Raw genomic sequence first — 21,555 nt, 5'->3', positions numbered from 1 at the left:
ATTAGAAGTTTGTAATTCTCTGTGTTACATTTGCATTGCACTGTTGTTTTCGGAGACCAAGTTTCAGCTAGATGATATATGCACACAGAAGTTAGGTTACACTGCATGTAAGACTGTGACAACATCACAAGATAAGGTTATAATAAAATGCACATAATCTTTGGGAAAAATGTCAAAGAATAATAAAGTTCCATGCTTGAAAGACATTGGTAATATAAAATTGACAGGAGAAAGAAAACAAACTATTGTAGAAGCTGTCTGAAATATGAAGAAATGAAATTAGATTTTTTACCTAACATCACTGATGAACCTGGTTGCATCTGAAATTCAGAAATGGCTTGCCTGCAGTAGAAAGTTCACGTTTCCCGCTTGCATTCATCTCTGCAGAGCATATGCTTATATCTTTTGTTAGATTGATGATGATGTTTGAGAAGAGGTTAGGAGGAGGAAAGAGTATGAGAGAGCAGATGGAGAAATAAAAACAGCAAAGCAATAGGAAAACATCCCACTAATATGGATGCCCATCTGTAGTTATCATACAGAGTAAATAGGCATAGATCCGAAGCTCAGATGAAATGCAGTGAACAGGATGAGATACTTGGACACAGGATTGATATCCAGACATTATCCAAGCAGCCAGTAATCCGGCAGCTTTAAGCAGGCCTCAGTGTTTTTCCTATCTGCAAGGAAATAATGACAAGAATGACTTAAAGGCAGCATAAGTGAAGAGCTGGCTCAAAATTATTATATTGGTATACTTTTCATGCTTTTTATGTGAAGTTAGACTTTGGGTTGGGCATCTTTGTCTGCTTTCTGCCTTTTTAGAATTGCTCTGACTTGATTGATTAGCCAGTTCTCTTAACAATCTCAGCTTTCTGGCCACTAGAGGGTACTGTTCCTTCTTAGTGTGGGATTGTTAGAGGTAACCAGTTCTTACTTTCCGAGCTTAACTGTGGTTGAAGAAAAAGCAATATATCTAAGGTGGGAAGTAAACTTACTATTACTTGGGGTGGAAGAAGAGGATTCAAAGCTGAAAAATACAAATATGAGGAAAAGCAAGTAGAAAAAAATCTGAAAGGCTTATGAAGAAAAAACTTTCAGATATTTCTCCAGGAATAGCACTGATACTCTATAGTTTTTTTTTCTAAAACAGATATTTGAAAAGAGATGAATAGTGTAAGTATTTTGAATCAGCTACATGAAAAGAAATTAAAAGTATCCATTGCTATATTTTGATTAGTGTCTCTTTATTTTTTATCAAGCACTATATTTTCTTCCCTTTTGTTACAAATTTTAAATGGCTGAGTTAAAGGCTCATTACCTCTAACAAACCTCTTGTAGGGGATATCATATCTTTCTTTAATTTAAACTCAATTTGGGGAATTAAAAATGCAGATTTGCTATTGTAGCTTGATGGTTTGCAGACATCACCAAATACGCTATCAATGCCTTCCATTTTGTTATGGTCCCTTGGCTTTCTAAGGCAGCCTCAGGAATGGTCAGTAGTGATATTGGTTGCAGCCAAACATCATCTGGAGACACACAGCTAGAAAGGTTGCTCCAGTTGAAGAGAACCTAGCATGCTCAGAATCATCCCAGGAATAAAAGTGAGCTAGATAATTCTTCTCTGAAGAACAGTATTTGGAGATAATGTTACCTCCCTTCTTTTGCATTGTTTCTCATTTTGAGCAGTCTCATGTGGCCTTTGTGGCCTTTTATGCTGGTCCCGGTCCTATGAAACCTGACTGCTATTCTCTCCTAGTCTGCCTAGGAGCTATTTTTACTCCTTGCCATTGTTCTCACTTCTCACTGTTTCTCTAACCTCCTGTCTCTCACCAGCTCCATCACTCTGCTCCTTCTTGCTTTCCATTAGCTCCATATCTATTGTTCCTCACTCACCTGCTTCTGACATCTCTGCTCTTTGCTAACAGTGGGGGTAATATGCAGGCTTTCATTCTTTCAGCAATGTGCATGCTGTAGGGTTGACGTTTAAGACTTTCTGCCTGCATTTTTAAAAAAGGTTTTAAAAAATTGACACCAATTCCACCCAAGCTCTGGATCTAGGAGGAATAGAGTTATGAAGGCCCAGTGACAGAGATTATCCCATTTTCTGTGACCGGCTTTGGGCAGCTCTTACTGGATGTAACATAGGGAAAATAGGCACAAACCGTGTACCTCTGAAAAGCCCCATGAGACCCGAATGACCAGAATTTGCCGAGAGTTATTTTTTGCAGGCCCCCTCAATAAGATAACTGTACACGACTTCAGTAAATCTTATAAACCACCTTAAAACTCTTTTTAACTTGTTCCACACTTGCAATAACAGGGCAGGGTGTTTCAGATAAACACTGCCAGCCAGTTAGTTAATATTTGTTGTTTTATTAAAGTCCTTGGCACTTGGCCATGCTATACTGAGAAAAGATATTGGCTGATTTAAGGATCTGACAATTGCTACTGTTTGAAACTGGAATTACTATTTGGAGAATAATAAACAACAATGTTTCAAAATTTCCCCCCCCCCCCCCCCTGCACTGTATGTAGGAATAATGTCTCATCTCGATAAGACCCTTCAGCCATTATTATTATCAATTTGCTGCATGTACCTTAGAACTGAAAGTTATCTCAAATTCAAAATATAGAAAAATAGATTCTATGCTAAATGGGTTTATTAATAATACAACTACTTTACATGAGATGAAATTCTGAGAAACTTTTAAACTATACAAAAGCTGAAATATGGCAAATGGTTTATTATTTTAAAACTATACAGTGGTTATATCTCATTTATTTAAATAAATGCATACCTATGCTTTTGCTAAATATCTTACATTGTTATTTAGAAGACTGGGCCACTGTGGCCTCACTATCTGGGACCTTTGATACTTCCTGTAAGATAGTATTGGTCTAAATACAAAGGGAATTTTCAGATTTATTTTAGCAGAGATGCAGATTCACATCTGCTCTTTGATATGCTTCCTTACTGCCCTGTTGAAAATGTTTAACATCACTATGCCACTCTTCCTTTCAGTCCTTCAACTAAAACATTAAAACTATGAAACAAGACAAATGGTTTAGTTTTTAAAATATTTCTGAATCAATTTGAAACAATTTTATTGCAGTAAATAATTAGTTTGTGCTTGGTCCAGTCAGAAACAAGAAAGAAATAGTGCTAAAGTTTTTTTAGCACTGGGTTCCTTTTACCTTTTGTCTCCACTGAAGAGAAAACTATATTTTTAGCTCACTTTGGTCTTTCCTTTTAGATGCCATTTATTTTTTCTTCTTGCATGTCATCCATTAAAGATTAGCTGTGGAAGGTTGAAGCATGGAGAGATTATGAATGACAGAACAACTGCTGCAGAATAATAATCAGTTTTTGATATTTAATGCTGTTTGACTTTTGCAGACACATTTCTTATTAACCTTTGCTACAATGAGAAATCCAGGTTCCCAATACCTCATGGAGAAGATGAATTTAAGATCCTCTTCCAATTAAACTGAAATAAGGCCAATATTGGGCTTTAGCCAAAAGATCACAATAGTTCCCAACCCTAGTGTTTGTAAATCTAAATATCTATGACATTCTATTTTTGAAGTATGTAATATATAGTTTTTCTGCATAATTCTATCCTAAATTCATTTTTCTACATGCAGAAAACACCCAGCCCTATTTTTGTTGTAGGATTGTTGTATTATGCAAATATATTTCCTAAATCTTTTATATAAGTGTCTTGGCAAATTCCAAGACCTTTAATAAGCTATAGGTCCTTGTTTCATTTCACTAAAATCAGTTGGCGTTTAACTAATGTACTTTAGTGAGAAGAGAATTTTTCTCTAAAGTTGCAAAACTTAATGCACCCATATATAGAACAGAAATGTACTTTTCAAAGACTAGTATAAGGGATAAGAAAAGTTTTTTCTTCTGAAAACTTATTTTGAAAATAAAACTTATTTTGAAAACTGTAGGAATAATTGAGACTAGTAGTAAATGTTGTGTGTCAAGCTTTCCTATCAGTAAAAAAGAAAAACAAATCCAGGTGTTTTCTGGGAAACAATCGTTTTAAGAGCTATCCATTTGTACACAATTAGAGTAGAATATATTGAATTTAGTTGTGGATATTTTTATGGATGTGTACATAGGTGACTTTTGTATGAAAAACTATTGATAAGTGGTAGCACATAGGCTTTCAAGTCATGTCCACTAAAATGTATATTTTAAAAGACGCGGTAAGTTTAGTGTTGCTGGGCAACTGGCTTTAGTAAAAAACTCAGAAATGTAAATACAGTGGAGGGAAATGTATACATTCTTATTTGCATGCCTTCTCTTTCATTTTCCCTCTGAGGATCTAAGTAAACAGGAAAACACCAGAGTGCAAAGTCTTTTCACTTACTTTTACAGGTATTGCTAAACAGTGTGGGTATAATCAATGGATTTATAGCACCAGAAATGTAGGATCAATTGAATGCCTCAAACTAAATATATACAAGGCAATAAACATATTGGTATTTCTATCAGTGTTAACATACATTACTTTATCTGCTGAGTCACTTTAAAATGTAAATGATTTGCACTCTGTAATATCTGGTTTTGTCCTCTTAAAACTGTTCTAATTCTGTTTCATTCATATTTTTTTCTGTAACACTTATATATTTTAGTAATTTAATTAATGTCAATATAGTGTTTTATCAAATAGTTACAATCTGGGAACTATTGAAATAAGATCTCAATCTGAAACCTAGATAATTTTCCAGGTTTGTCAGCATTTTGCTAATGATGATATATGCAAGTTGATAATTCTATATATAAGCAAATACTGCAGTATATTCTAACAACACTTCTATAGAGGCACCATGCACTCCTTTGAGTTGGAGACATTTGCTTAAACCTGTAGAAAAAGCAAATGAGCAGAATCCATTTCCCCATCAAAATAAAAAAAAATCAGGAATCTGTGAGTCATATAATTTAATTTCAAATATGCTTTATCTTGCATTTTTCCCTGTTTATTTGAAGCGGAGACAAAATTGGAAATGCTATTTATTCAGTTTCACTTCTGTTTACATATTAACTCTGTATAGGTTGCCCTTGAAAATATTTTTCAGATTAGGAATATTTTATCTTTACTAGGGATAACCTGAAAATAAAAAAGTAGCTCTGTAGTCCTTCATATTGACTCTTGTGGAGGAAAAATGTGTGAACCCATTAAAAGTCTTGTGATCAGTCCTTAACCAGCTCTGAGGAAACTCCTGGGTCACACAGAGTTCAATAGTCCCTAATCTTAAATACTAACTCCAAAATCACAAAATTCTTATGGCAATCTACGTGCTATGGTAGTATATTTATTTTTCACTTTCTGAAAATACCTGTAAGAAACTATAGTAGCTAAAATCTCATGAAATATATAAAATAAGGAATAATTATGGGAAGAATGGAAAAATTTTGAATATATTGGTACATTACCATGTGCATTTTTAAAAAATTCCTTGAAGGAAGATACAGTTATGCTATCTTTTTATTCCAAAAAAGGCAAAATAGTGCTTCAGCATATTGACAAAGTATCTACGACAAAAGATTTTTTAAAGAATTGCACGTTATAGGGCAACTCAGAATGTAGAACAATATCTTAATTATCTTGGTTTACATAGAAATCTTATCTGTTGTCTAAAATGTTAAAGTTGTATTTTTTCCCTTCGTATCATGTGAGTTTTGCAGTAGACTATCTAAAACTCCTAACTATTCCTTCTTTCCAGCATTTACTATTCAGTTTCTATATTTACACAGATGACCTCTAAGAAATCAGCAAACAGACATAGATGCCCTCTCTCTTTGCCTCATCCACCACCCCTTCAAGTTTCTGTTGTTTGGAGAATCATGAACCAATGTTTATACTAGAATGATTTCTAACACCCTCTCTTGCTACTACTGTATTTTAAAGGTAGTCTGAAAGTGTGGCCAAAAGGTTTGCCAACAAAACTGGGTTTAGCTGAGAAAATATGTACACTGCTTTGACTCAGTAAACTTATACTGCAAATGATTCAGCTTCTTCATATTTGCTTTATCCCATATTAGAAAACAATTAGCTTACTAAACAAATTTGAGCATGGGGGGGAATCTACTCTTAGTTTCTGTAATTTGACTTAGAATTACAGAATATTTGATAAGCTTGTTTAAAAGTGGACATGTCCAAATATTATCGTAAACATCCAATGATTTGTTTTACCTGCAATATAAGTATTTTACTTAGTTGGCTTACATAGTAGCTAATAATATTTGTTAATGTAATTTAACTGCTGTGAACCTTTACTGAACAAATATTGAAATTTATACAAGTCAAAGAATGAAGATCTCTAATGACTTTTGTAAAGACTTCCTTTTAATAGTTAAAGAGAAAAGTTTATACAACACAGCCTATGTGATTAACAGCAGATTTTACATTTAATAAAACAAAGAAATATATGTATTTGCTTTATTCATTCTTGTATAATTTGCATTACTGTTATGGGTATTTAATGAGCAAATTCCAACTAAAATGCTATGTTGGTTTTCTAAGTGAACTTTGAAATAGCTATGTACCATAACTGTTTACAGTTATTATCTATCTTAAACGTACAGGTGTGTTACTCTTGATGGATCTAGTACAATTATCTTTCAGGAAGCAAGCTATTTTGTAATCCAGATGTTTGGCTTGGTATGATACTCAAATGTTGACGGCTTGCTACTGCAGCAAAATAAGCTAAATTTACTTTATTAATAAAAAATATGGGATTTCTTTTAGTTATTTTAAAATACTATACACAATTGATCTGCTGGGTCAGCTTATGCCAACTTTCATTGAAAATAATAGACTTCTGCTTTGGCAATGTGACTGATACCTTATTCCCTCCACATGACACTGAATATGCACACTTATTTCAAGAAGCTTCATATTTCAACAAAAATGTCATTTAAAAAATACTTAAACGAATTTAGCTTGGCTGAAATAGTTTGCCAAGATAAACGTAGGTGTTCCAGGAAATAGCAAAGGTTACTTTGATGCAATAGACCTGAAAATCTTTGCCCATTGTTCCACTAAAGTCAAATGGATTACCCAGATTTTTTTTTTGCTTTTATCAGTGTAATTATTCTTCCCCCTCCCTCCACATAGCAGATTGTTCACTGGATCAATTTAAAATAGAGTACTATCCACTAACATATATTAACAACATTTTTCTAAAAATGGTTTGAGATGGACAGCTTGGTGTAGCAATTAAGGTACTGTATGAAAAACCAGTAACTTTTAGTTCTTGAGATTGTCACTTTCTTTTAGCCCAAAACATTTTGTGAAGTATGTTTTGTGGAAACTATATATGCCATTTTGAGTTGTATAAAAGAAAACCAGGATATAAATCTCATAAAAGACTAGCTATTTTAAGGCTTTTCAAATATCTGTTGTAGAGCCAGCTTCAGCTAATGTGAGTTGCTCAAAACAATGCTTGTTTTTACAATAATATTTTTTCTCCATAACTGTAATAAATATCTCAACAATATCTTTATCTATAACCTGCTATATTTTGATTGTTTTTTTACTTTTTAATTGCATTTATTGTGCTTTCATTTCTTTATCTATAACCTGCTGTATTTTGATGGGTTTTTTTTACTTTTTAATTGCATTTATTGTGCTTTCATTCCTCATTATACTGCGGAGTCCTTTAGAGAATACTATAGTTTTAGACTGGGCTATTGTTTTCAGACTAGATCAATACCATATACTAGATAATTTGGTGATAAAGAAGAGGAGGAGGAAGAGAAGAAGAGGAAGAAGAGGAGGAGGAGGAGGAGGAGGAGGAGGAGGAGGATTAACTTTTCAATGATTTCAGTGTTCTTGCATGGTTTGCATACCAGAACAGCAAAAATTTTGCAATATTACTTCTCACTAAAATCATGCACAATTTTGCTAATGGACCAAAATTGTTGGCAATTTTGCCTCAAAATTTTCATAAGTAAACATTGGAAAAATGCAAAACATTTACAGTATATGAGTTTCAAAAACTTGAAGCTGTCATGGGATTTCAGAACTTTTTAAAAAGTATTGTTACTGCTTTACCATCAAATTTACATTTCTTGCCCCTTTATTCTCAGAAGCTGCCAGTTATATAGAACTAAGGTGAAGAACAAATGCAATGAGTCTGTATCATACCCTTTCTTTTACTAGAACTTCCCCCCTCCCACAAAAAGGTCAAGTTGCAGTGCATGTGGAAAAAGATTATTCAAGTAGAAGACTTTGCTCTGATCCAGCGTGGCTCTTTTTATATGGCAGCTTTAGTCCAGCTTGGCATCTGGTAGAATACAGCATTTCCTCAATCTTGACAACTAGCAAGGCTGGTGGGGGAAATCTGGGAATTGAACTCCATACATCTTGAAGCTGCCAAAGATTGGAAAAAACACCTTAAAGGAAAAATAATTCATTGAATGTTTTCATCCCTTAAGCATGCTTAAATAACATATCTGCATAAGGTTCAACAATTGATTCATTTAATTTACAAAATTTTAACTGGATCCTGACTAATATGGGTGTCGGTCTAGAAATGATTAAGATAGATGACATTATAATTAGTTCCGTGGATAAATAAATATCCATTAATTTAGAAAAGTTAAAAGCAGCTATTAAATAAATATATTTCTTTTGGCTGGTCATACTTATATAATACATCCATTTACTGTGTTGCAGCTGTGGTAGAAGAAATTCATTCCGCACAACACGAACATGATGAAACCATCATGGCTAGACTGAAGCTGGCCAGTGAAGAGAGAAATGATGCATGTAAACAAATAAGGCTAGTGGAACAACCTCTTGAAACGTATGTACACATCTCATGCTTTATTCTGACTGCTTAATGTCCACTGTCTTGTGGGAAAACTCAGCTGTATCTATCACTTTCTTCATATGGCCTCTGCATATATGTATATACTGTACATACCTAACTCCACCCACATATTTTCTAGCTTCTAGTTTGCAATATAAGGGCGAAAGTAGGAATTACTTGGTGGTTGGTTTTAAGCAATTATATAACATGGTTTCTAAGCTCTAGTTTGTGAGGAATCTCTGTAGGCACATTCTCTTAAATTCTTGCTTCTCTTCCTTGGAATGGTTAGAAAGAGCTACATTTCTGAGTAACAGATCTTAAGCAGGCCACTGGTTTTATTCGTTACATTTAGATTAATTCATGTGTGCTCTCAAACTTGATCCTGACATAGACAAGGTAATGATTGACTGAGTATGTAAGAGAGGGAAACCAGTATGTATTTATGTATGGATAATTCAAGGAAATGTCACATTTCATCCAGGGGTTCAAATATGGACCACAAAGTTGTGAATCAGAAATCTTACTTTATAGGAAGCCAGTCAGATCTTTTGAGGCCACTTTTCCATCGGAAATTAAAGTGAAACAAAATAAAGTATTTTGTTAATTTGAAATACCATTTATTTTGTTTTGTTTTTAACTGTAGGAATAATAATAATAATTCATCTAGAAACCTTTTTTAAATAGGATGCAAAATGATCCAATAAGTTGTTAATATGCATTTTTCTATTATTATTTTCTTTATGCTATTTTGCAAAATACAGTTTGTTGTTTTCTTTAATGTGTATTTTATATTATTATATTCACAGTAGTTAGAGATACATTTCTGTAGTCTTATTTTTTTTGCAAGTGAGCATGACAAAGTTTGAAAAATCTGTAATTTTAAGGTGCACTGAGTTTTCATTTGAAGTGCTAAATTAGATAAGCTTGTATAAAGGCATGAATGGAATGACTCCACTATCCTTTGCTGCAATATTAATAGGTAATTGAGGAATGCTATACAGTATTTCTACCTCATGCAGGCTCCAGCTTCATAGATGCCTCCTAATCCCTGATTTGCATGACATCATAACTTGATTACTTGCTTTACTGATTTGTATAATTCAATTTTATAGAAAGGTTAAAATATATTTACAAGCTTTTCAATCAACTTTTTATAATATTATATCTCTTTATTCATTACCATTCTTTTGGAAATGAGGTAGTACAAATATTTTGAGCTAGTAACAACTGAAAAATGTGTCAATTGATTAAAAAAAATGGGGCCCAAGTGTTTGTTTTTATTCCATTGTTTCAGTCTAATTGTTTGGGGATTTCGAGAAAGTTTAAATTCCTAAATTACTGTTAAGAAGTAAAAATCATTAGACTTTGTTCCACAGATTTGTGATGGCAATTCCATGCAAACGTTCTTGCAGACAAATTTCATTAAAAACAGTGAGCCTCAGACAGGGGTGTTATGATTTGAGAGCTAGAGATTTTTATTTTGCTTTGTTTTTTTGTCATGAGGGAAGTGATAAAATTAAAATATATAATTTCTGCTGGAGGTTTATTTATGTATTTCATTGGGTGCAGAATTAAATAAATAAATAAAAGGTGCCTCGGTGCCCCTGCCGCTGGGGAACTTTCTTCATCTAAGCACATATGAACAATTGATCCTTGTAGTCATATATAGCAGTAAACATTAATAACTTAACATTCTGAAGTCAGTGCTGAAGATATGGAGCATTATTGAAAGATGGAATCGAGCAGGTGGCACTTTAATATGTTCAGTGTCATGGTTGACTCTAAAGACCAGTAGAATGAAATTACTTGAGGGTTCTAAAGATTTAAAAAGCGAATTCATTTTGCTGCACTAAGGAAATGCTACTGATCAGGCTTTCTGTGTCCTTTTTTCTAGGCTAGAAAATATTAACCCTGAAGAAAATGACATGGTAAGCCATTCTCTGAGGAGATTTCTTGATGTCAGTCTTATATCTTAGAGGCTTAAGTTCAATTGAGTGGGTTTCAGAAACTAAGATGTGGGAAAAAGAAGAATTGACACACTAATAATGTACATCTTTGCTGCAGTATGAAAATTCAATAACTTCACTCAGTCAATTTACAATTCACATGTGCCTATTAATTAAAACCCTATATTAAATAAAGTATATTAAAACTTCTTGTCTGACTAACATAGAATGCTGTTGGTAGACATTACAGGAATTACTGAACAGAATAAACAATGCAGACACCGGTAGGGCGATATGGAAGACAGGAGCTATAATTGTCGATCGCATATACAGGACCCAGAAACAGAAACAGAAAATAACGGCTGAAGAAATTAATGCATTGACAGAAGAGAGAGATGCTGCACTGGTTCAAGTAAGTCTACATTAGTTTATTTGCATCCATTCACATATATATCCCATCATCATTGCTAAGAATATGCAGTTTTAGTTTTTAGAAAATTTCTTTATTACCCTACAAAAAGTGAACTAAATTGTACACACACAGAAACATACACACATTCATTACTGAATTTTTTCAAAATTATTTTTTACTTAATTTTAAATTATATAAGAAGTGGGAAATTCAGGAATTTCAAACTCTAAAGACTGAATTTAAATTCCAAATATCCTTGGAAACCAAAAGTGGGAACATGTAGAAAGGGAAAAAAAACATTTAACAGAAACGGGAATAAAAGAAACAGGAAACTACAGATTTATCTTAAAAATGTGTATGTAAACACAAGTAGTGAGTAAAAGTGATTAAAGCTGTTGAAAAGTAACTTTAAACTGGAATATTTATGTTGACCCTTGTCCCCAGAAGGTTTCTTTCCTGAAGCAGTGGGCTGAAAACTGGAGACTCTATAGATATTTACTATTTCTATAGCAATTTTTTTTCAAATTTTTGTTTGTCTATTATTATTATTATTAAATATAGAACACAAAATGTAAAAGGATAACAACAGAAGAAGGAAAGTTTATAATTGATCTATTTGATGTATTCAATATATCTTTTGCAATACACTTTCCAACAAGCTTTTAGAAAGTTACTCTAAATTATAATTTGAAATAGTGCATATCTTCATCAGAAAGTCAGGTCCAAGCCTGTCTTTATAAAAGGCCTTTCTTTGAGCATTTTCTTGGCTCCAAGCTCTTGGCACCTTGAGATATGTACTTCTGTCACTGTAGTATATTGGAGTTTCAAGGAGATAATGCAGGCCATAAATGCCACTTTTATCTTAAGTATACTGCACTCCAAATATTTGATTCCAACCAGTACTGCTCTGCTTGATATATTTGAGAGTTAAATGTATTTTATGGACTTCCCAGTTGTATAATGCCAGGCAATTAACAAGTTTATTACATCAGAACTTTCAAATTTTAGCTTTTAGTTTGTTCCAATAGAAGGGAATATATGTAGCTTAGGGTTGAACTGTAGAGTTCTTGGTGCTCTCTCAGGTTAGTTATTTGTTTGCAGGTATTTCATTACCCAACTAGATAACATCATCTGTTCAAATGAGTGTGGGGTTTGCTCCCTGTTTATATACAGTAGCTTGCCCTGCCAGTGTTGGTAGGAGAGTTTTCTCCTTGATAATTCTTTGATTAGGATATTGTTGTTGTTGTTAGCTGCGAAGTCGTGTCCGACCCATCGCGACTCTATGGACAATGTTCCTCCAGGCCTTCCTGTCCTCTACCATCTTCTGGAGTCCATTTAAGCTCACGCCTACTGCTTCAGTGACTCCATCCAGCCACCTCATTCTCTGTCGTCCACTTCTTCTATTGCCCTCAACCTTTCCCAGCATTAGGCTCTTCTCCAGTGAGTCCTTCCTTCTCATTAGGTGGCCAAAGTATTTGAGTTTTAGCTTCAGGATCTGGCCTTCTAAAGAGCAGTCGGGGTTGATCTCTAGGACTGACCGGTTTGATCGCCTTGCAGTCCAAGGGACTCACGGGAGTCTTCTCCAGCACCATAGTTCAAAGGCTTCAATTCTTTGGTGCTCAGCCTTTCTTATGGTCCAACTTTCACTACCATACATTGCAACTGGGAAGACCATAGCCTTGACTATACACACTTTTGTTGACAGGGTGATGTCTCTGCACGGCCCTGCACAGCATAGCTCATAGCTTCATTGAATCACGCAAGCCCCTTCACCACGACAAGGCAGTGATCCATGAAGGGGGATTAGGATATTATTTTCTGTTAATCCCTAATATGCCAACATTTCTGCTGCTGGTGAAGATATCCAGGAGAAGTAGTATGTGTTTTTCCCCTGTGAATTTTATTCCTTTGAAAATGTTAATCAATCATGTGTGTTTTCTACTTGTTTCTTTTTTATTGTGATGAAGGTGTCGCCTACATACTGGATCTATCAGTCAGAAGGCATAATGAAAACTCTGTAATTTCAAAACCTGTGGACCGACTCAACCATGATTTTAACTGGAAAACCATGGGTATCGTAAATCAAATTAAATACGAAAAATAGGGAATTCATGGAAACTTGGCATTTCCAAATTCCAAAATCAGTTATCACATACAGATAAGGCACATTATCTGCACACACCATTCAAAAAAGACAATAAAAAACTGAGAAGAAGAAAAAAGCAAAAAGATCAGAATACATTCTCTCCAGCAATCAACACCCAGATAAGCAGGGATTAAAACCAGACCAGCAATCAAGCAGAAAATTATACCCCAGTCAAAGAATTACTGAGGAGAAAAACCACATTTCCACCAATACTAGCGGAGCAAACTACTGTTTATGAACAGAGAAAAAAGTCCACATAGCTAGCACTGATGATGTTACCTAGTCGGGTAATAAAATGTCTGCATGCAAGCAACCAAGATCACAGATCACCAAATATTCTACCGTAGTAGTTGTTTCCCTGGTATTTCCCCATCTCTTTATCCCCTTAAACTACCGGTATGCTTAGTTTCTGTTTAGGTCTTATTTTTCTCTGAAGAGAATTTGACATGAGTACAGTATAATATTTATGTTCTCTACTGTTCTTTCTCCCAGACCTGATCTGCCAAATAAAGGAAGGATTTTTATCTTGATGAAGAAAGGAATTAAGTTGTCCATGATCCTTTATTGTGCTACTGATGTTGAGACAAATTAGTATGAACTACCTAGACAATTTGTGGATTATTATCTATAATGGCAGAAAAAGATTTCCCCCTGCCTCTTCCCCTCCTCTCCCTCCGGTGTTTTAACCCAAACATCAAATTGGCAAGATAATATTTATTTCACAGTTCATAGAAAATTACCAGGATATAAAAGACTAAATGCAGAAATTGGTAACTGGTATCTTCCAGATGTTTTCTACTAGAACCTCCATACATCCTGGACAGCACACCCAGTCATTGGAAATGTGGGGATTGTAGCCCCAACATCTGGACGATACTAGTTTGCGTATCTCTGGCTCAACTTCTCATCAGATCTAGATATATCACAAATAATGAGACTGCCAGATCTTACTGCTCATCTGGAATAAGTGACACTGAATGTCTTTAGTGAAGAGCAGTGCTTGAACCTTGCATGCTGACATTTATGCAAGTAGACTATTCAACAATGCTTCTGAATGGGCATCTATTAAAATTGCTAACAGCTATAGTTCCAATAGCTCTTGAAGATGATTCATGAGTAAATTGAGGATTGGAGGATATTTAAGAAAGATTATGTTGTGGTGGCTAACGCTGGGCTTTTGCCTTCAGTTCTAGCCATTTGGTATCAGACAAAGGACATTGCAGCAATCAGACTTTCATTATACAGTAGTTTGATGTCAACTAGTCTTGTGGGTATTGACATTCCTGTCTTATATGATGCCAATTAAGTTGTAATTAGCTGATAATGAAGGTGCAAATATGTTCTTAGGAGTCTTAAATTAAAAGTGAAATTGAATGATTTGAGTGTGTCCAGATACCTATAAAAATGTATGTGTGCTATAGTTATCATAACAGGGTATAGTTTCTTCACAGGATTTAATGATACATGCATATATAATCAGTAATTGTTCACTAGATTACTGTACAAACATACAAATTACTTTTACTATGTGCAAAAACAAATACAATGGCATAAATTCAAATATTTGATATCACGTTCATATATATTTTCAAGTGACTATAAAGCAAACAACAAAACTAAACATTGACAGCACTCTTTCTTCTAATACTTTGGGGGTTTTTTTAGAAGAGGAAAACTGTTGACATTCAGTTGCCAAGTTGTATTTATTAGTGAAGAAGTACTGTGTGATCCTGTGGAATTTCTTTCATGACTTTGCAAAGGAAATGAGAGGACTGAGATAACGTGCTTAAATGAAGAAATGATTTATACAGTATATCTTTGACATGTATTACATACGCTAGTCCTTCATTCCAAACATTAGTATTTCTGCTGATTGGGAAAGGTATTACTTACAAAGGCAATACGACAATACCCATGGGTAACTGCTCGATAGCTAAGAGGACCCTAGAGAATAGACTGCATTGTTCTGGAGGAAAGCATGATAGACCTGCAAACAGGAGCAGTTCAGTCCTGCCATGTTATAGATCCTGTTTCTTTTTTCCCATTTCAGAGTGATCAAAGCAATTAGATTGTTGGGTGGGGAGGGGGACACAAGATTTCTAATTACTGGCAGTCCTTCTCCATGGCTTTGGTTTGAATAAATGCATTTGCCAGTAGTGGGCAGTATGATGAAATAACTCAGAAATGCTGCTGGCCTTCTGCCATTTACACCTTCTGAACAGGAATGTTTAACATGAGCGACTTGGCAGCCGAGCTGAAACCTAGTAACAGAGGAAGGGCTACTGCTAGTTTTCTCTTACTTGTTTTTGGGGGCAGGGAAATGGTTATTTTTCCCTTGCAAACAGTGAGTTCAACATTCTCAGCTGGATGTTATTTCTTCTACACTCAGGACCTGTGATTATGTTACAATCTAGCCAAAAGGCCAAAGATATTGAATTTGTTTTGTTGTGGTGGGTTGTTAAAAGAAAAACAGTTTTTTTTTCATAGCTGGTGTGGCACTATTTGATACTCAGCACTGAAGCAATAACGTAATTGGCAAGCAAACCTGGTTTTTCAGCTCTGAATAGTTTGATCACATCCTGCTTTGCAGGAACACGCTCATGACTGTTCATGAGCAAAATTGGCACTTCACCAGTTCATCTGAAAAGAGCTCAAGTCCCTTTCTCTGTTCCTGGCATGCTTGTTAAGGGGCCTGCAGCTCCTGAGAGAGCAAAGGTTTAAAAGTAGCACAGCTGACTGCCCACCTTTATCAGTCCCAGATAGCAGCTGATAAACAATAAGTATCAATAGAACTTGTGGGTTAGTTTTAAAACAACCTTTTCTAAGGGTCAGCTTATCAAAGGGAAGCATAACAGTCTTTTTTCTTGTATACTTCCAAAGCATTCAAGCATTCTCGCTACAGGCAATTGAGCATTTCTCATAAAAGATCTGTACCTGTGAGGTACAGTAAGGGATTCCCCCACCACTACGTTAAATACTGTTAGAACTTGCTGTAAGCCGCTCAGAGTCACAAGATGGGTGGTGAATAAATTTGATAAATAAAGAGTAAAAAGAGGGACCTTCATCTAGGTTTAGGAATCTGTGCTTTATTGTCATGCTATTATGTAGGGCTTTTTAAAGATATATTGAGAAGAACATTAGTCCATGGGAATTATCATGGACCAGTTAGAATGTTAAATTAGACTGGGAATATCCCGATTCCACTTGTCATTCAGAAAGTTCAGGACATATTGGTTGACAGTTAACTGAGAGTAAAGGCTAGATGTTTCAAACCATCTTTTCCAGAAGCACTCTGTGTGTTGACCATGGTCTCCCCTCCTGCTTTAATTTCCAGGAGACACCTGATTTTTACATCCTGACCCTGATATGGAACAGAAATAGGACTCTCACACTTTGTGCTACTTTTATACCAATTAAAAGGTAAAAATACAACAGGCAAATTAATTCCATTAGTGAAAACCCTTGGTTGTATAATGTGAAGACATGTGAGTAAATGATTCAGCCTTTCCTTCTCACATTTTTGGAAAGAGACCAATCTCACAAGAGATGCAAAAAATGGTGTTTTATTTGGAAAAAAAACTAGGAGATAAAAGTAAATACATTTTTATTAATTTATTTATTTATTTATTTATTAAATTTTTATACCGCCCTTCTCCCGAAGGACTCAGGGCAGTGTACAGGGCAATAAATATTTAAAAAAACAAAGTACAAAAGTTAAAAAACAATTAAATGATTTATACCCGATATATACAATAGTTAAAACCATATTAAAAAACCCAACCCCAAACCCATCAGACCAGGCCGGACTGCTCAAATAAATAGGTTTTTAGATCCCGCCGGAAGGAGCGAAGGTCGGGGGCCATCCGGAGCTCAACCGGCAAGTGGTTCCACAGGTCTGGCGCGCCCACAGAGAACGCCCTCCCCCTGGGGGCCACCAGTCAACATTCTCTGATCGGAGGCACCCTGAGGAGGCCCTCTCTGTGGGAGCGCACTGGACGGAGGGAGGTTGACGCCGGCAGCAGGTGCTGCCGTAGGTAATCCGGACCCATGCCATGTAGGGCTTTGTAGGTCATTACCAGCACCTTGAATCTCACCCGGAGGGCAACCGGCAGCCAATGCAGCTCGCGGAACAAAGGTGTAACATGGGAGTATCGGGAGACTCCCAACACAACTCGCGCGGCTGCATTCTGCACCAGTTGGAGCCTCCGAGTGGTCTTCAAGGGCAGCCCCATGTACAGGGAGTGCAGAATTATTAGGCAAGTTGTATTTTTGAGGATTAATTTTATTATTGAACAACAACCATGTTCTCAATGAACCCAAAAAACTCATTAATATCAAAGCTGAATATTTTTGGAAGTAGTTTTTAGTTTGTTTTTAGTTATAGCTATTTTAGGGGGATATCTGTGTGTGCAGGTGACTATTACTGTGCATAATTATTAGGCAACTTAACAAAAAACAAATATATACCCATTTCAATTATTTATTTTTACCAGTGAAACCAATATAACATCTCAACATTCACAAATATACATTTCTGACATTCAAAAACATAACAAAAACAAATCAGTGACCAATATAGCCACCTTTCTTTGCAAGGACACTCAAAAGCCTGCCATCCATGGATTCTGTCAGTGTTTTGATCTGTTCACCATCAACATTGCGTGCAGCAGCAACCACAGCCTCCCAGACACTGTTCAGAGAGGTGTACTGTTTTCCCTCCTTGTAAATCTCACATTTGATGATGGACCACAGGTTCTCAATGGGGTTCAGATCAGGTGAACAAGGAGGCCATGTCATTAGATTTCCTTCTTTTATACCCTTTCTTGCCAGCCACGCTGTGGAGTACTTGGACGCGTGTGATGGAGCATTGTCCTGCATGAAAATCATGTTTTTCTTGAAGGATGCAGACTTCTTCCTGTACCACTGCTTGAAGAAGGTGTCTTACAGAAACTGGCAGTAGGACTGGGAGTTGAGCTTGACTCCATCCTCAACCCGAAAAGGCCCCACAAGCTCATCTTTGATGATACCAGCCCAAACCAGTACTCCACCTCCACCTTGCTGGCGTCTGAGTCGGACTGGAGCTCTCTGCCCTTTACCAATCCAGCCACGGGCCCATCCATCTGGCCCATCAAGACTCACTCTCATTTCATCAGTCCATAAAACCTTAGAAAAATCAGTCTTGAGATATTTCTTGGCCCAGTCTTGACGTTTCAGCTTGTGTGTCTTGTTCAGTGGTGGTCGTCTTTCAGCCTTTCTTACCTTGGCCATGTCTCTGAGTATTGCACACCTTGTGCTTTTGGGCACTCCAGTGATGTTGCAGCTCTGAAATATGGCCAAACTGGTGGCAAGTGGCATCTTGGCAGCTGCACGCTTGACTTTTCTCAGTTCATGGGCAGTTATTTTGCGCCTTGGTTTCTCCACACGCTTCTTGCGACCCTGTTGACTATTTTGAATGAAACGCTTGATTGTTCGATGATCACGCTTCAGAAGCTTTGCAATTTTAAGAGTGCTGCATCCCTCTGCAAGATATCTCACTATTTTTGACTTTTCTGAGCCTGTCAAGTCCTTCTTTTGACCCATTTTGCCAAAGGAAAGGAAGTTGCCTAATAAGTATGCACACCTGATACAGGGTGTTGATGTCATTATACCACACCCCTTCTCATTACAGAGATGCACATCACCTAATATGCTTAATTGGTAGTAGGCTTTCGAGCCTATACAGCTTGGAGTAAGACAACATGCATAAAGAGGATGATGTGGTCAAAATACTCATTTGCCTAATAATTCTGCACTCCCTGTAGAGAGCATTACAGTAGTCCAAATGAGAGGTCACGAGCGCATGAGTGACTGTACGTAAGGCATCCCGGTTCAGATAGGGCCGCAACTGGCGCACCAGGAGAACGTGGGCAAAGGCCCCCCTAGTCACAGCTCCTATATGATCTTCTAAAGAGAGCTGTGAGTCTAGGAGGACCCCCAACTTGCACGCCCTATCTACGGGGATCAATAGCTCACCCCCCCATAGCAAGCAATGGAGTAATCAGCATTTCCTGGGATGCCGGCACGAACAGCCACTCAATCTTGTCAGGGTTGAGCCGAAGCCTGTTCCTCCCCATCCAGACAGGACCGCCTCCAGGCAACGGGACATCACGTCGAGGGCATCACTGGGGTGGTTTGGGGTTGAAATGAAAAGCTGGGTATCATCAGCATACTGATGATACCCAACTCCAAAACCACGAATGATCTCACCCAGAGGCTTCATATAGATGTTGAACAGGAGAGGCGAGAGGACCTATCCCTGGGGAACTCCACAAATGAGAGGCCTCAAGGTCGACCTCTGCCCCCCTGCCAACACCGACTGCGAACGTCCCAGAAGGTAGGAGAACCACTGAAAAACTGTGCCTCCCAATCCCCTGAGATGCCGCAGCAGGATACCATGGTCGATGGTATTGAAAGCCGCTGAGAGGTCTAATAGGACTAGGACAGAGCAACAACCCCTGTCCCGAGCCCGCCAGAGATAATTCACCAGCGCGACCAATGCCGTCTCCGTGCTGTACCCGGGCCTGAAACCCGATTGGTACGGGTCCAGATAATCAGCTTCCTCCAAGAACAAAGGGAGCTGATGCGCCACCACGCTCTCAACAACCTTCGCAAGAAAGCGAAGGTTGGAGACCGGACGAAAGTTGTTTAATATTGCTGGGTCCAAGGCAGGCTTCTTGAGGAGGGGTCTCACCACCGCCTCCTTCAAGGCGGTGGGAAAACTACCCTCACTCAAAGAAGCAGTTATCACTGCCTGGAGCCAGCCTCGTGTCCCATCCCAGGCCGCATAAACCAGCCAGGAGGGACACGGGTCCAATAAACACGTGGTGGAGCTCAGCTTCCCCATGATCCTGTCCACGTCTTCAGGAGTCACAGGGTCGAACTCCTCCCAGATACCATCGACAAGACTGCCCGTGTCCTCATCGTCAGACTGCCCAGTCGGAGTCCAAACTGGTCCGAATCCGAGCGATTTTGTCCAACAGATATCGGCTAAACTCCTCGGCACGACCCTGCAAGGGCTCCTCCCTCATCTCCTGATTAAGGAGGGAGCGGGTTACCCTGAACAGGGCAGCCGGGCGATTATCTGCAGACGCGATGAGGGTGGCAAAGTGGTTAGACCTTGCCACCCTCATCGCTGTGAGATAAGATCTCGTAAACGACCTTAGTTGCAACCGGTCGGATTCAGATCGGCTGGACCTCCAACAGCTCTCTAGGCCCCGTCTCCGATGCTTCATCTCCCGGAACACCATGGAGAACCATGGAGCCCATTGGGATCTGCACCGGGTCAAGGGCCACATGGGTACAACTCGGTCGAGTGCCTCTGTGGCTGCCCTTTCCCAGGCTTCCACTAGGGCATCGGCCGAGCTGTGAGCAAAGGAGGCAGGTGGGGACCCAAGCGCTGCCTGGAACCGCTAAGGGTCCATTAAGCGCCTAGGGCGGAACCATCTCGTTGGTTCAGCAGCCCCACGACGGGGAGTGGCAAAACGGAATACCAGCCGCAGGAGATGATGATCGGTCCATGACAGGGGTATAACAATTGGAGAACCCCCACCCAGATCATCTAATCACCGTCCAGATAGAAAAACCAAATCGAGCGTGTGACACCCCCCCCATGAGTTGGACCCTGAATAACCTGCATCAGGTCCATGGCCGTCATGGAAGCCACGAACTTCCCTTTAAAATAAAAATGCAGATAATTAACATTGATGAAGATAAATGGGGCTGTTTAAATTACAGTGATACACTTGCCAACCTAAGAGAATATTTACCAAAAAAAATGCAGTGATCTATATATGCCTTTAATCCAGGGGTGTCAAACTTGCAACGTCGTGTGACGTGTCGCGACGTATCATGACTTTTTTGCCATTGCTGGCAATGGGGTGGGCGCGGTTTTGCTATGATGCATCCGGCCTGTGGGCCGGCAGTTTGGCACCCCTGCTTTAGTCCATTACAAAAGGTACATTTGGGAGATAACAGCAATTTAATATTGCAGACTGCAAGAATATTATAAATAAACATTATAAATAAATAAAAATTGGTAAAAGACTGAGGTGCTGCTGCCAGCTGAGGTTTCTAAAGAAATAAGAACATTGACTTCACTTAGCACCACTCAGGAAAATAAAGGGGGGGGGAAACCTAATGCAAATGCCTGGTACCTAATTAGACTGGTACCTCAT

At 37.8% G+C, this 21,555-nt stretch overlaps 1 protein-coding gene across 6 annotated transcripts in view; it reads left to right on the top strand.

Annotated features, from left to right (window-relative positions):
- MIPOL1 (mirror-image polydactyly 1) overlaps positions 1-21,555 on the top strand; it is a 196,080-nt gene that overhangs the window by 67,024 nt on the left and 107,501 nt on the right. For all 6 annotated transcript variants that reach the window (XM_083361027.1, XM_083361030.1, XM_083361031.1 and 3 more), the window contains 3 exons: positions 8,703-8,832; positions 10,733-10,766; positions 11,026-11,196. In XM_083361027.1, coding sequence (XP_083217153.1) covers positions 8,703-8,832; positions 10,733-10,766; positions 11,026-11,196 — 335 coding nt within the window. The remainder of the gene's footprint in view (positions 1-8,702; positions 8,833-10,732; positions 10,767-11,025; positions 11,197-21,555) is intronic.

The sequence above is a fragment of the Vipera ursinii genome, assembly GCF_947247035.1.
Source record: "Vipera ursinii genome assembly, chromosome: 1".
Lineage (NCBI taxonomy): Eukaryota > Metazoa > Chordata > Lepidosauria > Squamata > Viperidae > Vipera > Vipera ursinii.
The sequence above is the reverse complement of the archived record's forward strand: the minus strand, read 5'-3'. Positions and strand labels throughout refer to the sequence as shown.